The sequence below is a fragment of the Danio aesculapii genome, chromosome 3, assembly GCF_903798145.1.
Source record: "Danio aesculapii chromosome 3, fDanAes4.1, whole genome shotgun sequence".
Lineage (NCBI taxonomy): Eukaryota > Metazoa > Chordata > Actinopteri > Cypriniformes > Danionidae > Danio > Danio aesculapii.
The window spans coordinates 9,853,048-9,878,437 of record NC_079437.1 but is presented as its reverse complement, the minus strand read 5'-3'; the positions used below and the strand labels follow the sequence as shown (position 1 = coordinate 9,878,437).

General features: G+C 31.3%; 1 protein-coding gene across 2 annotated transcripts in view; it reads left to right on the top strand.

Annotated features, from left to right (window-relative positions):
* Positions 1-25,390, top strand: part of srl (sarcalumenin) — a 56,987-nt gene that overhangs the window by 23,283 nt on the left and 8,314 nt on the right. Inside the window, exons 2-4 of one of the 2 annotated variants that reach the window (XM_056453106.1) lie at positions 8,194-8,289; positions 10,436-10,531; positions 20,932-20,967. In XM_056453106.1, coding sequence (XP_056309081.1) covers positions 8,194-8,289; positions 10,436-10,531; positions 20,932-20,967 — 228 coding nt within the window. The remainder of the gene's footprint in view (positions 1-8,193; positions 8,290-10,435; positions 10,532-20,931; positions 20,968-25,390) is intronic. The other variant, XM_056453107.1, reaches the window with a different exon arrangement.

The following is a 25,390-nucleotide window of genomic DNA, read 5'->3' as shown; positions in this document are numbered from 1 at the left end:
GATAGATGGATGGATAGATGGATAAGCAGATGAATGGAAAAAATAATCATTCGTTACTTTTCATTCTGTGTAGTCCCTGATTTATTAGGGGTTGCCACAGCGGAATGAACCGCCAATGTAAAAACAGATAAAACTAAATGGATGGATGAAAAAACTGTTTAATAGATGGATGGATGAGCAAATAACTAGATAGATTTAATGAATGGATACTTGGATAAGGTTGACAGACAGATAGATGGATAAGATGACGGATGAGTGGATGGATATATGCAAATACAGATAGAAAGAAATAAAAGGATTAAAAACAGATTTATTTGTGGATGGATGGATAGATGAGCTGATAGAGAAATTGACTTAATGAATGGATTAATGGATAAATCGATGGATGAATGGATGAAAAAACAGATGATGGATAAGATAGATGGAGGGAAAATATAAAAAAAATGGATGGATAAAAATAATTTATATGTGGATGGATGGATGGATGGATGGATGGTTGAGCATAAAGTTAAGTAGATTTAATGAACGAACAAATGTATAGATTGATGGATAGATAGAAAAACAGAAGTATGGATAAGATGGATGGATGGATGAGTGGATGTATAGATTTAATAAATGGATACTTGGATAAGATAGATGCATGCTTGGATAGATGGATGAGGGAATGAATGGATGGAGGGTTGAATAGAAAAACAGATAGAAATAAGTGGATGGATGGATAAAAAGAAGAATTTAAAGATGGATGAATCGATAAATGAGCAGATGGATTTAATCAATTGATAAATTGTTGGATAAATGGACAGAAAAACAGATGGATAAGTTAGATGGGTCAGATGGGTGGATGTGTATATTTAATGAATGTATAGAGCGATAAGGTAGATGGCTAGATAGATGGATGAGCAGATGAACGGAAAGAAATAATCATTCATTCATTTTCCTTCGGTGTAGTCTCTCTTCGGCATAGACCACATTATCAGTGGTCGCCACAGTAGAATGAACCGCCAATGGAAAAAAAGATAGAATGAAATGGATGGATGAAAAGACAGATTTATAGATAAATGGATGACCATATAGATGGATAGATTTAATGAATGGATAAATCATAGGATAAATGGATGGAAAAAACAGAGGGATGAATGAGATGGATGGATTTATAGATTTAATGAATGGATACCTGGATATGGTTGACAGACAGATTAGATGAAGAATGAGTGGATGGACATATGGAAATAGATAGAAGGAAATGGATGGATTAAAAAAAACTGATATATATGGATGGATAGATGAGCAGATAGATAAATTGATTTAATGACTGAATCATTGGATAATAGATAGATAGATAGATATATATATATAGATAGATAGATAGATAGATAGATAGATAGATAGATAGATAGATAGATAGATAGATAGATAGTCAGACGGTGATCTGTGAGTCTGAGCTGTGTATTCTATAGTCTTTGGCTGAACTCGTGTGTCCTGTAAGATGTAAACAGACGCTGCTGGCCCACATTCACAGATGGTTTTTACATTTGTGCTGATGCAGGCTGATTTAGCACATATTACTTGAGCTGTTAGTTATTTCTGTCGGCAGCCAACCAGGAAGACTAATGCATGCCTAAGCCAGATTCAGATGCGCAAATAAATGTCAACGGACACCCGAGAACAAAATAAATACAGTGTTTAGCTGCATGGGCCACTAGGGGGATTGTGGGAACGGATGACAGATGCTTGCAAACCAGCAGAGCTTCTAGAGCTTTCCAGGCAAACTTGATTCACACTGGTTTGTGTTGCAGAGGCAGTGGTGCCTGGTATTGAATTTAGACATTATTGTGACATTGTGATAATTATATGTGGATAATTATATGATATTCATTCATTCATTCATTTTCTTTTCTGCTTAGTCCCTTAATTAATCTGGGGCGCCACAGCAGAATGAACCGCCAACTTATCCAGCATATGTTTTACGCAGCGGATGCCCTTGCAGCTGCAACCCATCACTGGGAAACATCCATTCACACACATACACATACACATACACTATGGACTATTTTACCCAATTCTCCTATACCACATGTCTTTGGACTTGTGGGGGAAACCCACGCGAACACAGGTAGAACATGCAAACTCCTTACAGAAATGCCAACTGACCCAGCCGAGGATCGAACCAGCGACTTTCTTGCTGTGAGGCGACAGCGCTACCCACTGCGCCACTGTGTCGCCTAAAATGATTTTGTTTGGTGTTTTTATTACCTTTATTACAATTCAAAATTTTCCTTTCGAATATGTTTTAAAGTAGTTTATACATGTTATGCAAAGCTGAATTTTCATTTTCAGTGTCACACGATACTTCAGAAATCCTTATACAGGGTGTCCGCCGGGTTTTAAAAAGTATTAAAAGTTGATAAATCAATTATGAGAAAATTAAGACCCTTAAAAGGTATAAAAAGTCTTAATCCCGTTTTTATGAGGTCTTAAATTTTGATCATGCGTCATCCAAAGTGTTTGACTCCAAAAAAGCATAAATATATTTATGTTCCTCGATTGGTTTGGGTTGGGTGTGTCCGGCCAAGCTCCTCTGTCCGTGTGATGTCACGTAATTTGCGACAAACGCGGGAAGGTGATGTGACGCTCTCCACATGTAGTGAAACTATAGAGCAGGGATATTAAATTGGCGGCCCGCGAGGCAATTTGTTCCGACCTTCCAAATAGTGTGACCAAGACATCAAAAATAAATTTAGTTCAGTCGAAAAATGGCCGATTTAGTTATGAAGTGACGTGCATGTTTAATACAGCACAAGCTGCAGTTAATGGCTGCGCACGCAGAGCATGAGTCACCTGAGATAAAGCGAGTGGCGCAAGCAGCCGAAAGCGTTTGGATACTTAAGCTTAAAGGCTTCTCAATGCTGCGTTTCTGTTGGAATGAAACTGCTGCAAATAAACAAAGTAATGCCACCTATGCGCTAATTTAAAGTTTCGAGTTTAAAGCTACATCAAGGCTAATACGCACGCAGACTGGATTAACTATAACAGCGGGCCATTCACATATCGCGTTTTTTCACAATTTATTTTATTTCGCGTTATTTCCAATATTAGAATATATGCCAATATGTGTGCACAAGCGGAGCGATGCGCTCGCGCCTTTCAGACGCACCGAGTAGAAAACATCTCATGCCGTAGCTGTGATAACAACAGTTCATTTAAATGATTACTTAATATATATCTTAAAATTATTATTATACATTTTTATGTAAAAACATGCTAGTGAAACATGAGTAACATGTTAAAACATGCTAGCCATTTGCTAAATATGATAGCAACATGTTTATGCTATCAATATGTTAAAACATTATCCATTTGCTGCTAGCATAAAATGTCGTGCCGTGATAAACATGTCAGACTCATGCTAACAACATGTTGAATATGCTGAAACATGCTAGAAACATGTACATTAATGCTAGCAGTGTTTTGACCATATAAGAAAGATGCTAAACGATACGAACAACATGTTGAATATGCTGAAACATGCAAGAAACATGTACATTAATGCTGGCAGTGCGTTGACCATATAAGAAAGATGCTAAACGATACTAACAACATGTTGAATATGCTGAAACATGCAAGAAACATGTACATTAATGCTGGCAGTGTGTTGACCATATAAGAAAGATGCTAAACGATACTAACAACATGTTGAATATGCTGAAACATGCAAGAAACATGTACATTAATGCTGCCAGTGTGTTGACCATATAAGAAAGATGCTAAATGATACTAACAACATGTTGCTAGCTTAATTCTAACTTCCTTAACATTAGACTCATGCTAAACATTGCTTACAGTAAATTTAAGGCATATTTTTGCTGAAAGAAAAATATTTAGCCATGTGTTGCTAAGAATGTTAATTTATGCTAGCAGTGTGATGTCCATGTTGAAAACATGTTAGTTATGCTAGAACATTAAAAATGTGTCAACGACATGATGAACATGTTGAATATGCTGAAACATGCCAGAAACATGTACATTAGTACTAACTGTGTGTTGACCATTTTGGAACGATGCTTAATGATGCTAACAAATGTTAAACAAGTTAGAATTAGGCTAGCAGCATGTTAGACTCATGCTACATATTGCTTACAATCAATTTGATGCATCTTTGCTGAAAGAAACGATTTTAAGCCATGTGACGCTATCAAAGATGTTAATCTATGCTAGCAGTGTGATGTCCATGTTGCAATGTTAGTCGTGCTAAAACATTATAGATGTGTCAGTGACATAATAAACATCTTAGACTCATGCTAACATTTTGAATTTGCTGAAACATGTCAAAACACGTAAATTCATGCTAGCAGTGTGTTGACCATATTAGAAAGATGCAGTTAACAACATGCTAAATAAGTTATAATTAAGCTAGCAACATGTTAGACACAATGCTACACATTGCTTACTATCAATTGAATGCATATTTGCTGAAAGAAACGTATTTTAGCCATGTGCTGCTAGCATACATGTTAATCTAAGCTAGCAGTGTGATGTCCATGTTAAAAACATTTTAGTCATGGTAAAACATAAAATATGTGTCAACGACATGATAAGCATGTTAGACTTATGCTAACAACACTGTGAATGTCAAAACATGCTGGAAAAAGTACATTCATGTTAGCAGTGTGTTGACATTATTAGAAAGATGCTAATGAAATTAATTAAAATTACTTCGAATTAAGCTAGCAACATGTTACACTCTTTAAAATTTTTAAAAATGCTAGCAAAACATAAGTGACATGTTTGTAGCCATGTTTTGCTTGTAGTAGTTCATGATAGCATGTTGGAAACATGTTTGTCATGCTAAAACATAAAAAATATGCTAGCAACATGATAGCCGCATGCTAGCAATACTTTGAACAAACTAAACATCTAAATTCATTGTTGAACTTGCCAGAAAGATCATAATGCTAAATGTAGTAGAACTATGCTAGCAACACACCAAGCATAATAGTGCATGCTAAAACTATGTTAAGCCATGCCAACAATGTGATGACCATATTAGAAATGTTGGCCATGTGTTAAAACGTTTTAAATTTACAAACAATGTAGATGTTAGCAATATAGAAACCATTTGAGTTGAATCTTCCTTTTTTCATGATCTTTTGATAAAATAAACGTTCAGAATAAAGCTTTTATTTAAAAAATATAATGCTAAAATGCTAATTTTGCAGAATTAGCTTAAAGAATGAATTCATTTAGATAAATAAATACATTTTAGTGATTGTCATTCTGCAAGCTATCTTTTTATGCTTCCTATTGTAATAAAATGCTAAGCATATGACAATATCCAATTAGTTTTGTTAATTATCATTTCCATAATTAGCATTAGCTTGTTATGAAACCAGGGAGTCCCTCATATTCGCCAACATGCTAATGAACCCAGGCCCGCACTGAACTTGACCATTGTTTGCTGCTATATTTAGCTTTGATACTCTAAAATAAGACTGATCAGACTCAAACTGTCAAAACCAAATTGAGCTGTCACGTTAAACAGGAAGCATAATGGATGTTGCTGTCTTTTCCTCGTCTCCTTCCTCTGAAAGTGACGCGGTGTTGCTGTTCTATGAGGAATGAATGGCAGAGCTGCTAAATATAAATGTGGAGACACGATGTCTTCCCATTAGGCTCCATTTATGTCTTCGGTCCTGATAACCGCAGCCTGGCAGGAACACCCTGAGGCATTGTGGGTAAATATCTATGAACAACGGGGAAGATTGTCGCATGAATATCAATAGTGTGACATTATTAGTACAATGATTCCCTGATGAGGAGTGTGCCAGACAAATGTTGACAGTAAATAATTGTGTTTGTAAGAGCAAGGATGAGGAAAGCTTTACTATTATTGTTATTGCTCATGTCAGCTAGTGAGCTTGTTTATGAATTACTTCCTAAAATCTACATGGTCACAAAACATATTTTAAATACGCACTGATCTGTTGAATACGAGGTAAAAAGTGCAGTACTTTTATTATGAATTTGCATATTAGCTTACCAACTAGTATCGCAAAACCATGGTTAATTTGTGGCTAGCACGGAGTAGCTACCAAAACGTTTTGGTTTATTTAATTAGTTTGAAAGCCAAGGTTCATTTAGGTTAGGAAAACTAAAAACATGCTAGCAATATTTTCAAATATGTTTTAAAAATATAAACTAACTAGCGATGCTAAAATAAACATGTTAGCCATGTTATAAAAATGTCAAGGTAGAAAAAAGAGGATTTATATTAATGTTAGCATAGTGTTACATATTCTATCAACATGTGACATGGTACCAACAGGGAAATTCTTCAAAACATGTACATGGCACGTAAAAACATCCGAGCAACATGTTATTTCGTGACAGCGATATGTTAGCCATGTTAGCAGTGTGTTAATAATGTGATAAACGTGCTATACATTTGTTAGCAAACATTTTAAACAAGTCAAACATGTTCGAAGCTTTTTCTCTGGAGTATTAACTTCAGGGTGGGTCTATCAGTCCTTGTGGGTGGGGCTATCAGTATTTTAGGGTGGAGTTGTCAATTCTTTAGGGCAAAATTATCAGTCCTTAGCTGCGTCCTAAATCACTTACTTATGCACTATTCTACGCCATTTTGTAGTATAAATAGTGTAAGTGGTGTTTACACTGAAAACTCTAAAGACAATAAGCGTACTTTAATTAGCCGGATGATGCACTCATTCAGCCGGTAAAATGAAGTGTGTAATGATGGACAGTTCACGCACTCAACGACCGCAGGTTTGCTCACGTAGCGGAAGGGGCGGAGCTATCGGGCGCACATGTTGGATAACTTTATTTATTTTAGATGATGAAAGCAAAATTCTCCTACGAGAGTGATTATAGCGCCTCCCGATGGTGAATGCGATTATACTCCCGGCAGGTAATATTTTATAGTTTGATCATTTATTTCACTGATTTGGAGGCCGCACTATCGGTAATTTAGGGTGGAGTTATCAGTTCTTTAGGGCGGGTCTATCAGTCCTTTAGGGAGGAGTTAGCAGTTCTTTAGGGCAGGTCTATCAGTTCTTTAGGGTAGTACTATCAGTCCTTTAGGGCGGGTCTATCAGTCCTTTAGGGCGGAGTTATCAGTCCTTTAGGGCGGGTCTATCAGTCCTTTAGGGCAGAGTTAGCAGTTCTTTAGGGCGGAGTTATCAATACTTTAGGGCGGGTCCATCAATCATTTAGGGTGGAGTTAGCTGTTCTTTAGCACAGCTCTATCAGTCCTTTAGGGCGGAGTTATCAGTCCTTTAGGGCAGAGTTATCAGTCCTTTAGGGCGGAGTTATCAGTTCTTTAGGGCGGAGTTATCAGTCCTTTAGGGTGAAGTTATCAGTCTTTTAGGGCGGAGTTAGCAGTTCTTTAGGGCGGCACTAGCAGTCCTTTAGGGCAGAGTTATCAGTCCTTTAGGGTGGAGTTATCAGTTCTTTAGGGCGGAGTTATCAGTTCTTTAGAGCAGAGTTATCAGTCCTTTATAAGTGCGTTTGACATGAACAACGGTTGCAGAGTTTAGATAGGGAAGGAGTTGAAAAACAGGCTGTCAGGTCGGTCACTTCTGGGCTCGTAGTTTGCTGCAGTCATGTTGACAGATCACATGCCGTGATCAATTATTTATTTATTTATTTATTATAAAGCAGAATATTGTCTGTAATAACCACACAGTATACAGTATACAGAGAGAAATAAGGGGGGAAAGAAAAAGTGAGGGCACATAAAAAGGAAATAAATAACATGAGGTTTAAACAAAAACTTCCATTATTTTTTTCCGAGTTATCAGTACTTTAGGGTGGAGCTATAAGTATTTTAGGGTGGAGCTATCAGTACTTTAGGGTGGAGCTATAAGTATTTTAGGGTGGAGCTATCAGTACTTTAGGGTGGAGCTATAAGTATTTTAGGGTGGAGCTATCAGTACTTTAGGGTGGAGCTATAAGTATTTTAGGGTGGAGCTATCAGTACTTTAGGGTGGAGCTATCAGTCTTCTTTCATTATGTTAGCCACACCTTTCAAAAATCTAATTGGTTGTCAATGGATGAAGTCATGTACTGCCCTACATTTTTTTTCTCGTTTCAAGTGGATGTATGTCACGATAAGGGAAAAAAGGACAATCTTAACTTTTGTGTCATGTTTTTAATGGTGTCTCTCTGATTTCTCCTCAGAGGACGAAGCAGTTCTGGATTCCATCCTGAGAGACAGATCTCACATCGAGGAAACGCTGAGGCTCGCAGCCGATGAGAAAGCTGGAGATTATGCTGGTGAGCACATTAATATCAGTATTAAAGTGACATAATACATGTAAAATACAAATTAAATATAAAAATAGATAAATATTTATAAATATATATATATTATATATATATATATATATATACATATACACACACACACACACACAGTTGAAGTCAGAATTATTAGCCCCCCTTTGAATTTATTTTTCTTTTTTAAATATTTCCCAAATTATGTTTAACAGAGCAAGGAAATTTTCACAGTATGTCTGATAATATTTTTTCTTCTGGAGAAAGTCTTATTTGCTTTATTTTGTCTAGAATAAAAGCTGTTTTTAATTTTTTATACACCATTTTAAGGTCAATATTATTAAGGTCAAAATTATTTTTATTGTGTTTTATTTTACAATCACAATATAACAGATACTAAAACTACTTAAAAATACAACTTATTTTTAATTTATTTAATTACTTAAACTTTTTGTTCATTCAATTAATGTAATTTATTTTATTTTTTATTTTATTTTACAATCACAGTAATACTGATGCTTAAACTAAAACTTCTTAAATACAACAACTATTTATTTATTTAATTAATTATTTTTTTATTATTGTATTTTATTTTATTTTACAATCACAGTAGTGCTGATGCTAAAACTACTTAAAAATACATCAACAATATTTTACAATCAACATGCCAAAACTAAAACTACCTAAAGTAAACTCCTTATTGCCAAAACTACTTAAAAACAACAACTTTGCGAGGAGCATGAAAACACATTGAGTCACTGCATCCAGTGAACCGAACTATCTACAAAAGACAGCAGCAATCTATTATTCAGTCTATAAGTCGCTTCAGCCACCAGGAGAAAGTTGTTTTTCCAACAAACGGATCCATTGCAAACCTCAGAGTGTTTCTAGGTTTGTTTACACTGCCGTCTCCTCTCATTTCCTTCCCAAATGCTTTTTTATCCACAAGCCCATCTGCAGTGTTTCCCTGGTGTGTGTCCAGCTCAAACTTCTGCTGTTTACTGTGCGTTTTCCTCCTTCAGCTGCGCTTTTTTTGTTTTGTTTTTACTTTATGAAATGTTTTATTTTGTTTTGTATGTTTCTTTTATGTTTTAAATGTTTTGTTTTACTTTTTGTTTTGTTCCAGATTTTTTGTTTAGTTTTTTTGTTATTTTATAATATAATAACACTTGATTGATTGATGATTAATTATAAGCTTGTTTGGCATGCTGTCCCGGGAGAGAGCCCTGAGCTCATAAGATCCTCGAGCCCGGGGCTCCCTCCCATTGCAAGGCGAGAGGGGAGTTTGAGCTCAGGTAGATCTCGAGAACTCCCCTGCTGTAGTAACTAATGAACAGATAGTGATTGCTCTTAAGAGATAACTACTTACAAGGAGGATGTCTATGGTGCCGATTTGGATTAGTCAATTAACTTAAGTCGCATGTTTTTGGACGATGGGAGGAAACTGGGGAACCCGGGGGAAACCCACGTGAGCACGGGGAGAAGGTGCAAACTCCGCACAGAAACGTCTGCTGGTTTGGTAAAGCCTGGAACCAGAGACGTTCTTGCTGAAGGCAAAAGTGTTAAGCACTGGGCCACCGTGTCACCCATCTAGGAAGAAGGAGGAGTAGGGGTGGAAGGGGGGATTCTTCAAAACGAAGATAGCGGTGATACGTAACCCAGGGTAGTTGTAGTAGCTTAGGAGTTGTCTGATTGGTGCATTGAGAATTGGATAATGCGGATCCAGCCGCTAGCAATCATAATCAAATGAACCTCTCGAAATTAGTTTATAAATAAACTTCACTTGGTTTAATTGTTTTGGTTTATTTTTGTTTTGTTTTATGTTTCAGTTTTATTTTTGGTTTTGTTTTGAAAATCTCTGGCAAGAAAATGAAAACGAATCACAAAAAAAAAGAAAAATCTATTCTTAAGCTAAAGGTTTTGTTTTGTTTTGTTTTGTTTTGTTGTTTTGTTTTGTTTTGAAAATCCCTGGCAAGTACATATAATAATGAATTACTGAAAATAAAAAATTTATTCTTAAACTTCTGCTGTGTTTGTGTTTTGTTTTAAAAATCAAGTTAATGAAAATTAATTATAAAAAAATTATTACAAAAATTCTATTATTAAGCTTAAAGTTCAGCTGTATTTATTGTGTTTCCTCTTTCAGCTGCGTTACAGAGGCTGAGGAAGATCTACCACAACTCCATCAGGCCCATGGAGCAGGCCTACAAATACAACGAGCTCCGACAACACGAGATCTCAGGTACTCACTGTTTTATACCACTGTCCGACTGTCAATATATATGTTTTTAGGCTCAAGTTTGAGATTTATGGGTTTGAGTTGCATACAGAGTTTCCTTCCATTTGTGTTACATTCAATTAGTTATAGAACACTGTTTGCTATGGGCAAAAATAACTAAACAAAAAACTTTTAAAAATTATTTCAAATATATTTATATCTCGTAACTTTATTTTTTAAATTTTGACTTTATATCTCACAAATCTGACTTTAATTTTGTTATTCTGATTTTATACTTCACAATTCTGACTATTTGTGTTATTCTGATTTTATATTTCACAATTCTGACTTTATTTGTGTTATTCTGACTTTATATCTCATAATTCTGACTTTATTTGTGTTATACTGATTTTACATCTCATAATTCTGACTTTGTGTTATTCTGACTTTATATCTCATAATTCTGACTTTGTGTTATACTGATTTTACATCTCATAATTCTGACTTTGTGTTATACGGATTTTACATCTCATAATTCTGACTTTATTTGTGTTATACTGATTTTACATCTCATAATTCTGACTTTATTTGTGTTATACTGATTTTACATCTAATAATTCTGACTTTATTTGTGTTATTCTGATTTTATATCTCATAATTCTGACTTTATTTGTGTTATTCTGATTTTATATCTCATAATTCTGACTTTATTTGTGTTATTCTGATTTTATATCTCATAATTGTGACTTTATTTGTGTTATACTGATTTTACATCTCATAATTCTTACTTTATTTGTGTTATACTGATTTTACATCTCATAATTCTGACTTTATTTGTGTTATACTGATTTTACATCTCATAATTCTGACTTTATTTGTGTTATACTGATTTTACATCTCATAATTCTGACTTTGTGTTATACAGATTTTACATCTCATAATTCTGACTTTATTTGTGTTATACTGATTTTACATCTCATAATTCTGACTTTATTTGTGTTATTCTGATTTTATATCTCATAATTCTGACTTTATTTGTGTTATTCTGACTTTATATCTCATAATTCTTACTTTATTTGTGTTATTCCGACTTTATATCTCATGATTCTGACTGTGTTATTTTGATTTTATATCACATAATTCTGATTTAATTTTGTTCATTTGACTTTATAGCTCATAATTGTGACTTAATTTTGTTATTCTGACTTTATATCTCATAATTCTGACTTTATTTGTGTTGTTCTGATTTTATATCTCATAATTCTGACTTTGTGTTATTCTGATTTTATATCTCAATTCTGACTTTATTTGTGTTATTCTGACTTTAAATCTCAATTCTGACTTTATTTGTGTTATTCTGACTTTAAATCTCATAATTCTGACTTTATTTGTGTTATTCTGACTTTAAATCTCATAATTCTGACTTTATTTGTGTTATTCTGATTTTATATCTCATAATTCTGACTTTATTTGTGTTATTCTGACTATATCTCATAATTCTGGCTTTATTTGTGTTATTCTGACTTTAAATCTCATAATTCTGACTTTATTTGTGTTATTCTGACTTTATATCTCATAATTCTGACTGTGTTATTTTGATTTTATATCACATAATTCTGATTTAATTTTGTTAATTTGACTTTATATCATAATTCTGACTTAATTTTTTTATTCTGACTTTATATCTCATAATTCTGAGTTTGTGTTGATCTGACTTTATATCTCATAATTCTGATTTATTTGTGTTATTCTGACATTATATATCATAATTCTCACTTAATTTTGTTAATCTGACTTTAGATCTCATAATTCTGAGTTTGTGTTAATCTAACTTATATCTCATAATTCTGACTTTATTTGTTATATCATAATTCTGACTTTATATACCATAATTCTGACTTTATATACCATAATTCTGACTTGTGTTTTGTGAATTGCATTTATTTTATTTGCATAATATATTATTATTTATTTTTACAACTTATCTATCTATTTAAATATTAATGTAAATATTTTTGTTTTTGTATTTTGTTTGTGTATGCATTATATTATGTAAATTTACACATTTATTTTGAATCCGATTAATTAGGGTCAATTGTTTCTCAGTAATAATAATAATACTTTTTTTTTTAGAATTTAGTTTACAATAATTCATGTTGTTTTATAATTAAACAATATGTTTTTTTTTCTAATTGCACACATTCAAGCCATTTAGAATCAACATAAATCTGTTTATTGTGAATACTATTATATTTACTTCGTTAAAAAGGATGAAAACAGTGGAACAAGTTAAAATGTAAGAGACTGACCACTTAGATTGATGATTATATAAACCTAGTTATTATTTGTTTTAAACATATTAATTATTATTTTGTTGCAGCAAATTGTGTAATCCAAATGGAGGGACATTGCGTGTACAATTCAAATGAATACATCCAAACTTTAGGCCCAAAACGTTTGTTTTTGAGTGTCGTTTAACATCATATGGATGTCGATAGCTTCTTCATAGTGATTTTATAATTTTTTCCATCATCCAAAATCACCCCATTCAGTCTCCATCCTCATGTTCATAAGGAAGAGCCAAATATCAATGTGTTCACATGCTCGTGTTTTATTATTAGTTCAGATTTGACTGTAAACAAATGTGGTTCTTTCATATGAGTATCTTTCTTTTCACTCTCAAAGCTCCAGATACACCAGAGCTGGTCAATAACATATCAGGAATTACTGCAGGAATCATTTATTATTGTGTTTTAGCAGCACTTCATAATAAAATCTCTTTAGTAAACGTTATGTAATGCATTAAATATGATTAATGATGCTCAATGAGTTAGGGTTAGGGCTAGGGCTAGGCCTTTTTTAAAAGAAAACAACTGTTCACCGCACTGCTTCATTTAATAATATTAACTGATATTTCTTGTGATTTTTAATAAGGCATTAGTGTCGAAGCTAATATTGAATAAGATTAATAATTCCTTTAATAGTTTTTTATTATGAGTTCATGTTAAAGATGTACTTAACTCATTTTAATGAATATAAACTCATAGTTAAGGAGTGTTGCTTTGGCTGTAAAAAAGGAAACGTTATGCTATTTTATAGTTTTATTTAATTTATTTCATGTATATTTTATGTTAGCTTTGGTTAGCAAATAAATATTTTTGTATATTTTATGTTCAATAATGTTTAAGTTTTTATTTTAGTTTTGGTTCATATTTTTAGGATTTTTAAATGTTACCTATCTATTTATGTCTGTCTGTCTGTCTGTCTGTCTGTCTGTCTGTCTGTCTATCTGTCTGTCTGTCTGTCTGTCTGTCTGTCTGTCTGTCATTCTTTCTATCGTTCTATCCATCCATTCATCCATCCATCCATCCATCCATTAATCCATCCATCCATCCACCCACATTTTTATTTTAAATTAAGAATTTGATATAGAAATTAAATATTGAATAGTTTATTTTTTATATTCTTATGTTATGTTGCTTATATTTATATAATTTATATATTCTGAAGTATTTTAATATAAGTTTTTCTTAATTTCTAGGTTTTTAGTTTTTGAATTTTTCTCCATATTACATTTTTTTATTATTTAACAAAGATTTAAAAAATATATTTCAAATTAATATTTATATTATTTTATATTATATTATATTGTATTATTTATATTATATTATATTATATTTTATTTATTATATTCTATTATATTATACTATATTGTATTATTTATATTATATTATATTATATTATATTATATTATATTATATTATATTATATTATATTATATTATATTATATTATATTGTATTATTTATATTATATTATATTATATTATATTATATTATATTATATTATATTATATTATATTATATTGTATTATTTATATTATATTATATTATATTATATTATATTATATTATATTGTATTATTTATATTATATTATATTATATTATATTATATTATATTATATTATATTATATTATATTATATTATATTATATTATATTATATTATATTATATTATATTAATCATTATATTATATTATATTATATTATATTATATTATATTATATTATATTATATTATATTATATTATATTATATTGTATTATTTATATTATATTATATTATATTATATTATATTATATTATATTATATTATATTATTTTATATTAGATTATTTTATATTATATTATATTATATTATATTATATTATATTATATTATATTATATTATATTGTATTATATTGTATTATATTATATTATATAATATTATATTATATTATATTATATTGTATTATTTATATTATATTATATTATATTATATTATATTATATTATATTGTATTATATTATATTATATTATATTATATTATATTATATTATATTATATTATATTATATTATATTATATTATATTATATTGTATTATATTATATTATATTGTATTATTTATATTATATTATATTATATTATATTATATTATATTATATTATATTAAATCATTATATTATATTATATTATATTATATTATATTATATTATATTATATTATATTATATTATATTATATTATATTATATTATCCATCTAATTACATTTATTTCAAATTATGAAACTTTTTTGCATTTCGATTGTTTTAGTTTGCAATGCATTTTTTTCTATTTTTTTAAATAGTTTATTTAAAAAAAATCTTATTCTATGACTTATATTTATATTATATTATTTATATTTATTATATATTTTTATATAATAATTTTTCATCAATTTCAAGCAATTTCATTTTAGAATTTTTCTTCATAATAGTATTGTTTATTTAATTTTTTCATGTCTTAGTTTTTAGTCATTTTTAGTTTCAGTAATATTAATAATTCTATCTTGAACAAGAATCAACAAATGCCTCAGCAGCTAATAAAAAACAAAGACTTTTAAATGTTCATTTTTTTCTAGTTTGAGTTGTAGTTAATGATAATATGCCACATCAGAGTTGTTGTTTTCTGCTGTTGAGTCTCGAACACCACAGCTGGAGTGCTCGCGGGGGCAGAAACACACACACACACACACACACACACACACACACACACACACACACACACACACACACACACTGAGAGAGAGAGAGAGCCGGAGGAATGAAGCCTCCATCTGAAAGCAATCAGCAGTTCTTTATGTAAGAGTTTGATGTGCCGCAGAACTCCTCAACATCTCCTCTGCTTTTCATCATCTCACATACTTTAAAAGAAGAGCTTCTGCTGGTCTACATTATCATCTTACTGACTTCCTGATGATCAGCAATAATGTACTTTATACACTTTCAAATATGGCATAACATAAGCGAACCGAATAAAATAAACCATTTTAGACCTTTAGTTGTAGATAGATGGATGGATAGATGGATAGACAGAAAGATGGATGGATGAATGGATGAATAGATAGATGGATAGATGGATGGATAAACAGACATAATTTTTATTACTCATTATTAGTAATGTTACTGTTAGTTATTAATTTGATTTATTTAATTACTAAGATGTCTTATTAACTAATTGAATAATTTATATTAGTATTAATTATTTATTTTATTTATTTATTCCCAAAAATTGTCATTATTTTTATTATATATTTTAATTGATTTATGTATTTACATATTTTGTTTATTTACGTTGTTTTACACTCATATTTTACATTGTTTTAATTAAAAACAACCGTGGTTGACCAAAAGTGCTTCATAGTATCAAATACAAAAAATAATCAACAATGTTCAAAAATAAATAAATAAATAAATAAATAAATAAATAAATAAATAAATAAATTTGCTGGTGTTTACATTTAAACAGGTCTAATATTTTTTTCAAATCTGCATATGCATATTTAATTATATTATGAATTATTATTTTTTGCTTATTTAAATCCTATTTAAATTCATGCTTTTAAATGGATAGACATAATACACTGTATTTTATTAATTAATTTAAAGAATTAATTTAATTATTTATTTATATTTAATTATTTAAAACACACCAACACATATCAAGGCTGTCCAAAATAAATGAATAAATATAATAATAATAATAATAATAATAATAATTTTTTGTTTGTAATAACATTTAAACCGGTCGAAGATTTTCCTAATCTCTGTATGTGTGTGTATATATATATATATATATATATATATATATATATATATATATATATATATATATATATATATATATATATATATATATATATATATATATATATATATATGTATGTATGTGTGTGTGTGTGTGTGTGTGTGTGTGTGTGTGTGTGTGTGTGTGTGTGTGTGTATATATATATATATATACATATATATATATATATATATATATACATATATATATATATATATATATATATATATATATATATATATATATATATATATATATATATATATATATATATATATATATATATATATATATATATATATATATGCCTTTAAATTGACAGACATAATACAAAACAAAAAATTTATAAGCCTAAATACTATTTCAATTTTTCTTCGATTATTTATTTAATTCAATGCACCATACTTACCAATACAGTAATCATCTGTAAATCTAACTAGCAGTTTTGTGAGTGTGATCCGTGTAAAAGTAAATCCTGCATCAGATGTTAGTAGTTTGCGTGCGGATTTGAGCAGTTCAGGTCAGGTTTTGTCCTCTTCAAGGTGACTTTGATACTCTTGAGTGACTGATGGTCCTGCTAACCCTACATGATGAAAACACTGGGATCAAGCTTGCCCTCTTGTGGTTCAGCATGGTATTTAACCCAACACTCACCACAATAATGCCACACTGACTGACTATTGTTCACATGTGTGAGAGGCAGAAAAGGCTGAAAGCAGAAATCAATGAGGGCTACAATGGTAAACAAACATCCAACAAACATAATCAAACTTAAATCAACAGTCCACTTTTTTTCAGAAATACCCTCATTTTACATCTCTAGAGTTGAACTGTTGAGCTTTTACCATTTTTATATCCATTCAGCAGATCTCCGGGTCTAGCGGGAGCACTTTTAGCTTAGCTTAGCATAGATCATTGAATCAGATTAGACCATAAGCATCTCGCTCAAAATTGATGAAAAGTGTTTAGATAATTTTATTATTCAAAGCTTGACTCTTCTGTAGTCACATTGTGTAGGTAAAGTGCTAATTTCTAGGCCAACATATATAAAATACTTTTATTCTGACATCATAATTCAGAAACTTAGTTGCCGTACCATGGCTGAAGCAGGAGCAATCATATTACACAGCACCTGAAAATAGTCAGCTATAGCAGTGCTGCATAATATTGTGTTCATTATAATTTACTTATTTATAAGAATAACTTATTTATATGTAGTATTTCTATATTTATATTATATTTAATACTAGGGCTGCACAATATTAGAAAAAAACTACATTGTGATATTTTATTGTTTATGCAATACATATTGCAATATTGTATAATTTCACTAGATGAAATGAACAGCTCTATTTGGAAAGAATTGACATAATTGGTTTTAATGAGAGTGCATCTGCATTAAATATAATAAACCAATCAAAAGTATTGATTAAAACAGTAGAGCAAAGATATAAATGGAAAAAACAACAGGAGTTTTATTTTGTTTCTGGGAGTCTAGCAGTATTCAGGTACACAAATGAAGTAATCAAATGTAAAATAGCAGTGTAGTTTTCGCTGTGTGTATATATTCCTAAATACAGTTAATCTTTATTAAGGTTAAAAAGGTTTTAATGTATTGTGTGTGAATGCTTTATACACTTACACAATCATACGCCTTCACACAAACACCATCAGCTGTGGCTCCTGGTCAACTATAATCTTGATTTGACATTGAAGATTCTGCGATGTGACTAGATTTGCACATTGCGATATCGATGCTGAAACGATATATTGTGCAGCCCTAATTAATACTAATAACTTTATTTACCAAATTATGTTTACTTGCATGATACACATATATACAGTTGAAGAATTATTAGCCCCCTTGTTTATTTTTTCCTCAATTTCTGTTTAACGGAGAGAAGATTTTGTCAACACATTTCTAAACATAACAGTTTTATTAATTCATTTTTAACAACTGATTTATTATCTTTGCCATGATGACAGTAAATAATATATAAAAGGTGAATTGGGTAGGCTAAATTGTCCATAGTGTATGAGTGTGTATGGATGTTTCCCAGAGATGGGTTGTGGCTGGAAGGGCATCCGCTGCGTAAAACATGTGCTGGATAAGTTGGCGGTTTCATTTCGCTGTGGCGACCCCAGACTAATAAAGGGACTAAACCAAAAAGAAAATGAATGAATGAATATATATATATTCATTTAAAAATTCAAAAATATGAGTTGAACTGTAAAATAAACTGAGAAAAATGCTCATTTTAGGGCCTCTGCAGTTTGCATCTGTACTACACACATAAATATTTTTGTAAAATAAGTAGACATTTTTGTATAACTTAATTATTATATTGTTTATTGTTGGTTGTGTTTATTTATATATATATATATATATATATATATATATATATATATATATATGTGTGTATGTATAAATATATATATATATATATATATATATATATATATATATATATATATATATAAAATGTATATGAATAGTATTTGTGTCTTTGTGAGATTGAGCACAGGATTTGTGTTCAGTGTGTGCTCACAGTAACAGGACCATCTCTTCTAGAAATCAGTGTATCTGGATGTCCATCAGTCTTCATTTAATCCACACACTCACTTCAGCTCATCCTGCTGCTCAGGAAAAGTGTCATTCTCTCTTTCTGTCCTCTCTCTCTCTCTCTCTTTCTCTCTTTCTTTTCCTGTCATTCTCTCCCTATTCAGTTTTTCAATTCCCTTAATTTGCATAACATACATGGGTACATCTAGTCAAAGTGTACATAGTGGGAAGATATGAGGGTGGAGTAATAACAATAATAATATATAATGAAATAGAAAGGAATATATACAGTATACATATACAGTTTGAAGTCAGAATTATTTGCCACTCTGTTTATTTTTTTGCACAATTACTGTTTAATGGAGAGCAGATTTTTTTCAACACATTTCTAATCATAATAGTTTTAATAACTCATCTCTAATAACTGATTTATTTTATCTTTGCCATGATGACAGTAAATAATATTTCACTAGACATTTTTCAAGACACTTCTATACAGCTTAAAGTGACATTTAAAGGCTTAACTATGTTAATTAGGTTAACTAGGCAGGTTAGGTTAATTAGGCAAGTTATTGTATAATGATGGTTTGTTCTGTAGACTATCGAAAAAAATTTGCCTAAAGAGGCTAATAATTTCGTCCTTAAAATGGTGTTTAAAACATAAAAACTGCTTTCATTCTAGCCAAAATAAAACAAATAAGACTTTCATCAGAAGAAAAAATATTATCAGACATACTGTGAAAATGTCCTTGCTCTGTTGAACATCATTTGGGAAATATTTAAAAAGAAAAAACTTCAAAGGGGGGCTAATAATTCTGACTTAAACTGTATGTAGCAATATAAACATACATATATAGCCTTAACATAACATAACATATATATTTAAAGAAAATGTATTATAGTAAAGATGTGTTCACACTTTACCTCTTAGTTTATGGCATTTATAAATATAATGAGCTACTAGATAAGCGGTGGGTGTTTCACCTATAGTAAACACAGTAAATAGTAGCAAAAAACAATACAAATACAAAAATATTATTAATAAATGAGAATAAACTGTACATTTAATCAACATTTTAGGATAAAACTGTAATTATAATAAATAATATTTATTTATTTAATTAATTGATTATTTATTTATTTTATTTATTTATTTTTTTGTTTAATTTTTTATTTAATTATTTAACCAGGAATGTCCCATTGAGATACAATATCTCTTCTACCAGGGAGTCCTGGTCAAGACAAGACAGAGTTAGAAAAAATACACATCACAACACATAGACGCTCACAAAAATAATTTAAACCATAAACAATTGTTAAAACGTGCACTGTTCTAAATCGACAGTCTTTAAAATATTTTTTTAAATATTGCGATTAGATGGTACAGATTTCATATGGAATATATCTTGAAGCTCATTCCAAACATATGGAGCATACTAATAATCAGTATATTTACAATGATTCATTTATAATCGTCTAGGTCTCTCTCTCTCTCTCTCTCTCTCTCTCTCTCTCTCTCTCTCTCTCTCTCTCTCTCTCTCTCTCTCTCTCTCTCTCTCTCTCTCTCTCTCTCTCTCTCTCTCTCTCTCTCTCTCTCTCTCTCTCTCTCTCTCTCTCTCTCTCTCTCTCTCTCTCTCTCTCTCTCCTGCACTTTTCCTGCTCTTGTCATCCTCTCATCTCTCACCGTCTCTTCCTCTCCTCATCCCCGTCACTAAACAGCCTACCCGGGACGCACACTGGGGGATTCGGCCACAGGTGGGTATGAGGCGGGCGCTTCTCTGCATGGCACTGCCTGCGTCTCTGGAGCCAGCCGGCGCTCATCCCACAATTACCAGCAGCACTAATTACACACACACACACACACACACACACGCACACACACACACACACACACACACACACACACACACACACACAGCGCCATTATATACTGGCTGCGTTCACGCCATGGCATAATAATTACCGTCATTGCGAGATGAAGTCACGTGACTGTTCACTTTGTCGCACTCGAGTGTCGATTTCTGTGGTAAACATCATGGCATCTTTTTTGTTGTTTTTGCTTTGCTTCGTTCTGTTTTTTGTTGTTACTAAGGGTTATACCTTTGTTATTGTCTTTGTATTCTTTCAATAATTCTAATTATTATTATCCCTACTGAAAAATCCAGCTTAAACCAGCCTAGGCTGGTTGGCTGGTTTTAGCTGGTTGACCAGCCTGGTTTTAGAGGGGTTTTGGCCATTTCCAGGCTGGTTTCCAGCCATTTCCAGCCTGGTCTTAGCTAGTCAGGCTGGAAAATGACCAGCTAAAACCAGCTTGACCACCTAGCCAGGCTGGGAGCCCAGCCAAAACTAGCTATGTCCATCTTAATCCAGGCTGGTCAAGCTGGTTTTAGCTGGATTTAGCTGGTCACTTTCCAGCCTGACCAGCTAAGACCAGGCTGGAAAAGGCTGGTAACCAGCCTGGAAATGGCCAAAACCCCTCTAAAACCAGGCTGGTCAACCAGCTAAAACCAGCCAACCAGCCTAGGCTGGTTTAAGCTGGATTTTTCAGCAGGGATGTGTTATTTATTAAATTACCCATTATTTGTATTTTATTAACGTCTACCCCAACCCTAAAACCAACCATCACAGTAATGTTAAAACTGTATTTATACGAGTTATTATATAATAATATTATATATTATTATATGAGTATTTTTCAAATAATTTATTGAATTATCCATCAAATTGTATTTTATTAACTTCTACTCCCAGCCCAACCCTAAACCTCCCCTTCACAGTAATGTTAATAATATTAATTATTGTTTACAGTGTCCGAATTATGCTATATTGATGCGAATATCCTCTGCTGTATCCCATCTAAACTTTACTGGAAGGGTCAATATGTGCACTACCTGAAAAATGTCTTATCGCCTATCTAAGTTTTAGAAACAACAAATAACTTGACTTCATTTGGTATCAGAAGTGGCTTATATGAAAGGCAAAGGTCTCTAGATTACGCTTATTTTACCACAATAAAATATGATCATGCCTCTATTTTTAATTATTTCATTAGGACAGTAAGGTCTGACTTTGCTTAGACAAAAGTCTCGTCACTTAACAGAAATAATGTCCAGTATAGAATATAAAGTCATGGTGCAGTGGAAAAAGAATGAATATTGTGTATGACTCTCATGAGCTTGGAGGACTGCATCCATACTTCTCCGAATGACTTATTAATAAAGTGCAGGATTCCCAGAGTTCATCAAGATTCTTTGGATTCATCTTCAATGCCTCCTCCATCTTACCCCAGACATACTCGATAATGTTCATTTCTGGTGACTGGGCTGGCCAATCCTGGAGCACCTTGATCTTCTTTGCTTTCAGGAACTTTGATGTGGAGGCTGAAGTATGAGAAGGAGCGCTATCCTGCTGAAGAATTTGCCCTCTCCTGTGGTTTGTAATGTAATGGGCAGCACAAATGTCTTGATACCTCAGGCTGTTGATGTTGCCATCCACTCTGCAGATCTCTCACACGCCCCCATACTGAATGTACCACAAACCATGATTTTTCCTTCACCAAACTTGACTGATTTCTGTGAGAATCCTGGGTCGATGCGGGTTCCAGGAGGTCTTCTGCAGTATTTGTGATGATTGGGATGCAGTTCAACAGACGATTCATCAGAAAAATCGACCTTCTGCCACTTTTTCAAATGATCAACTAGAAGTCAAGTTATTATTTGTTAATCTTACAACTGGGATCAATGACAATACTTTTGTCAGGTAGTGTATATATACATTGTGTGTGTGTATGTATGTATATGTATATATATATATATATATATATATATATTATTATTTATTTATTTATTTATTTATTTATTTATTTATTTATTTATTTATTTATTTATTTATTTATTTTTTGGAACTGTGGGGCTCAATTAAAATAAAATTAAATGGTAAATATATTTAGTTTCAACCTGTACAAACACCAAAATATATTTTAAAATGTATTTCAGTGTCAAGAAAATAAAATTCCAACATTTCAATAGAATGTGAATAGAGATGTTAAATAGGCTGTAAACTTTCATTTAAAATAAATAATAAACAAATATTAAAAATTATAATGCATTTGTCTGCCGTATGAGAAGTTCGTAAGAATGTAAATACTTGAAACAGTTGGTAATCTCGTAATTATGGTAAATACAACATGGCGTGTACGCAACTGAAATCAGCGTGTATGTGTATATATATATATATATATATATATATATATATATATATATATATATATATATATATATATATATATATATATATATATATATATATATATATATATATATATATATATATGTATACACACATATATTGTTGCTTCCTCAACATTCAGCCACTGTGAAGAGCATTTTAATAGATCATTTTGTACACATGCAACAATTCAGCCAGCAGATCGAAGGCATTTTTTCTCCGTTTAGGCAAAAGTCTAAATTTGGTTCAGCTATTTTTCTTCATCTAACTAATCAATTAATTAAATTAATCCTGAACACTAACAGGGATAATTTGATCATAACTATTGTAAACTCAATTATTGTGTTTCATAACAAAAGCAAGTTTTTATTTGATGGCTTTTTTTGGATTGGTTTGTGCACTGGGTAAATTTATCTTGATGTATCATTTATAAATGTTCACTACTGTTAAAAAGGTTATTATACTTCTACTCAGCAAAGCTGCATTAAATTGAGTAAATGTGACCATAAAAGCGTGCAAAATTACAATATATTATTTTTTAAGAAATGCTGTATTTTTACTGTACATCAAAGAATACAATGTATTGAATTTATCACAGTCTTCAAAAAAAAATTAAACGACATGATTGTAAAAAGAAAACTAAATTTTATATATATATATATATATATATATATATATATATATATATATATATATATATATATATATATATATATATATATATATATATATATATATATATAAATGTATGTGTGTGTATATATGTATATGTTGTTTTACTTACTGTTTTTTAAATCAAATAAATGCAGCCTTGGAGAGCAGAAGTGACTTCTGTCAAATCATAAAAAAAAGTTTTACCAACCTCATCTTTAAGACTTTAGTCTTGCCAATGAAAAAGACCCGCTCAATAAGGAATAAAAAAATTATATATATTAATTTATATATAAGTCCGGAACATAATTTATCTTAGAAAGGCTGAAAAAACATAAACTATTGATAAAAGGAATTGTGTAAGTTCAACATGGTCTATAAAGACAATAAACAGTGTATCCAGAAAATATTCATAGCGCTTCAATTTTTATGTTTTTATCTTACAGCCTTATTCCAAATTGGATTAAATTCATTTATTTCCTCAGAATTCTACACACAGTACCCCATAATGACAATGTGAAAGAAGATTTTTTGAAATTGTTGCAAATTTAAGAAAAATAAAAAACCTATAAAATCCCATGTACATCAGTATTCACAGCCTTTGCTCAATACTTTGTTGTTGCACTTATAGCCTCAAGTCTTTTTGAATATGGTGCCACAAGCTTGGCACACCTGTCATTGGGAATTTTTGCCCATTCCTCTTTGCAGCACCTCTCAAGCTCTATCAGGGTTGGATGGGAAGCGACGGTGTACAGCCATTTTCAGATCTCTCCAGAGATGTTCAATAGGATTTAGATCTGGGCTCTGGCTAGGTCACTCAAGTACATTCTCAGAGTTGTTGTGAAGCCACTCCATTGATATTTTGGATGTGTGCTTTGGGCCATTGTCATGCTGGAAGATGAACCGTCGCCCCAGTCTGAGGTCAAGAGCACTCTGAAGCAGGTTTTCATTCAGGATGCCTCTGTACATTGCTGCATTCATCTTTCCCTCTATCCTGACTAATCTTCCAGTTCCTGCTGCTGAAAAACATCCCCACAGCATGATGCTGCCACCACCATGCTTCACTGTAGGGATGTTATTAGCCTGTTGATGAGCAGTGCCTGGTTTTCTCTAAAACGTAACGCCTGGCATTCACTCCAAAGAGTTCAATTTTAGTCTCATCAGAGCAGAGAATTTTGTTTTTTATGGTCTGAGAGTCCTTCAGATGCCTTTTGGCAAATTCCAGGCGGGGAGTGACTTCCGCCTGACCACTCTACCATACAGGCCTGATTGGTGGATTGCTGCACAGATGGTTGTCCTT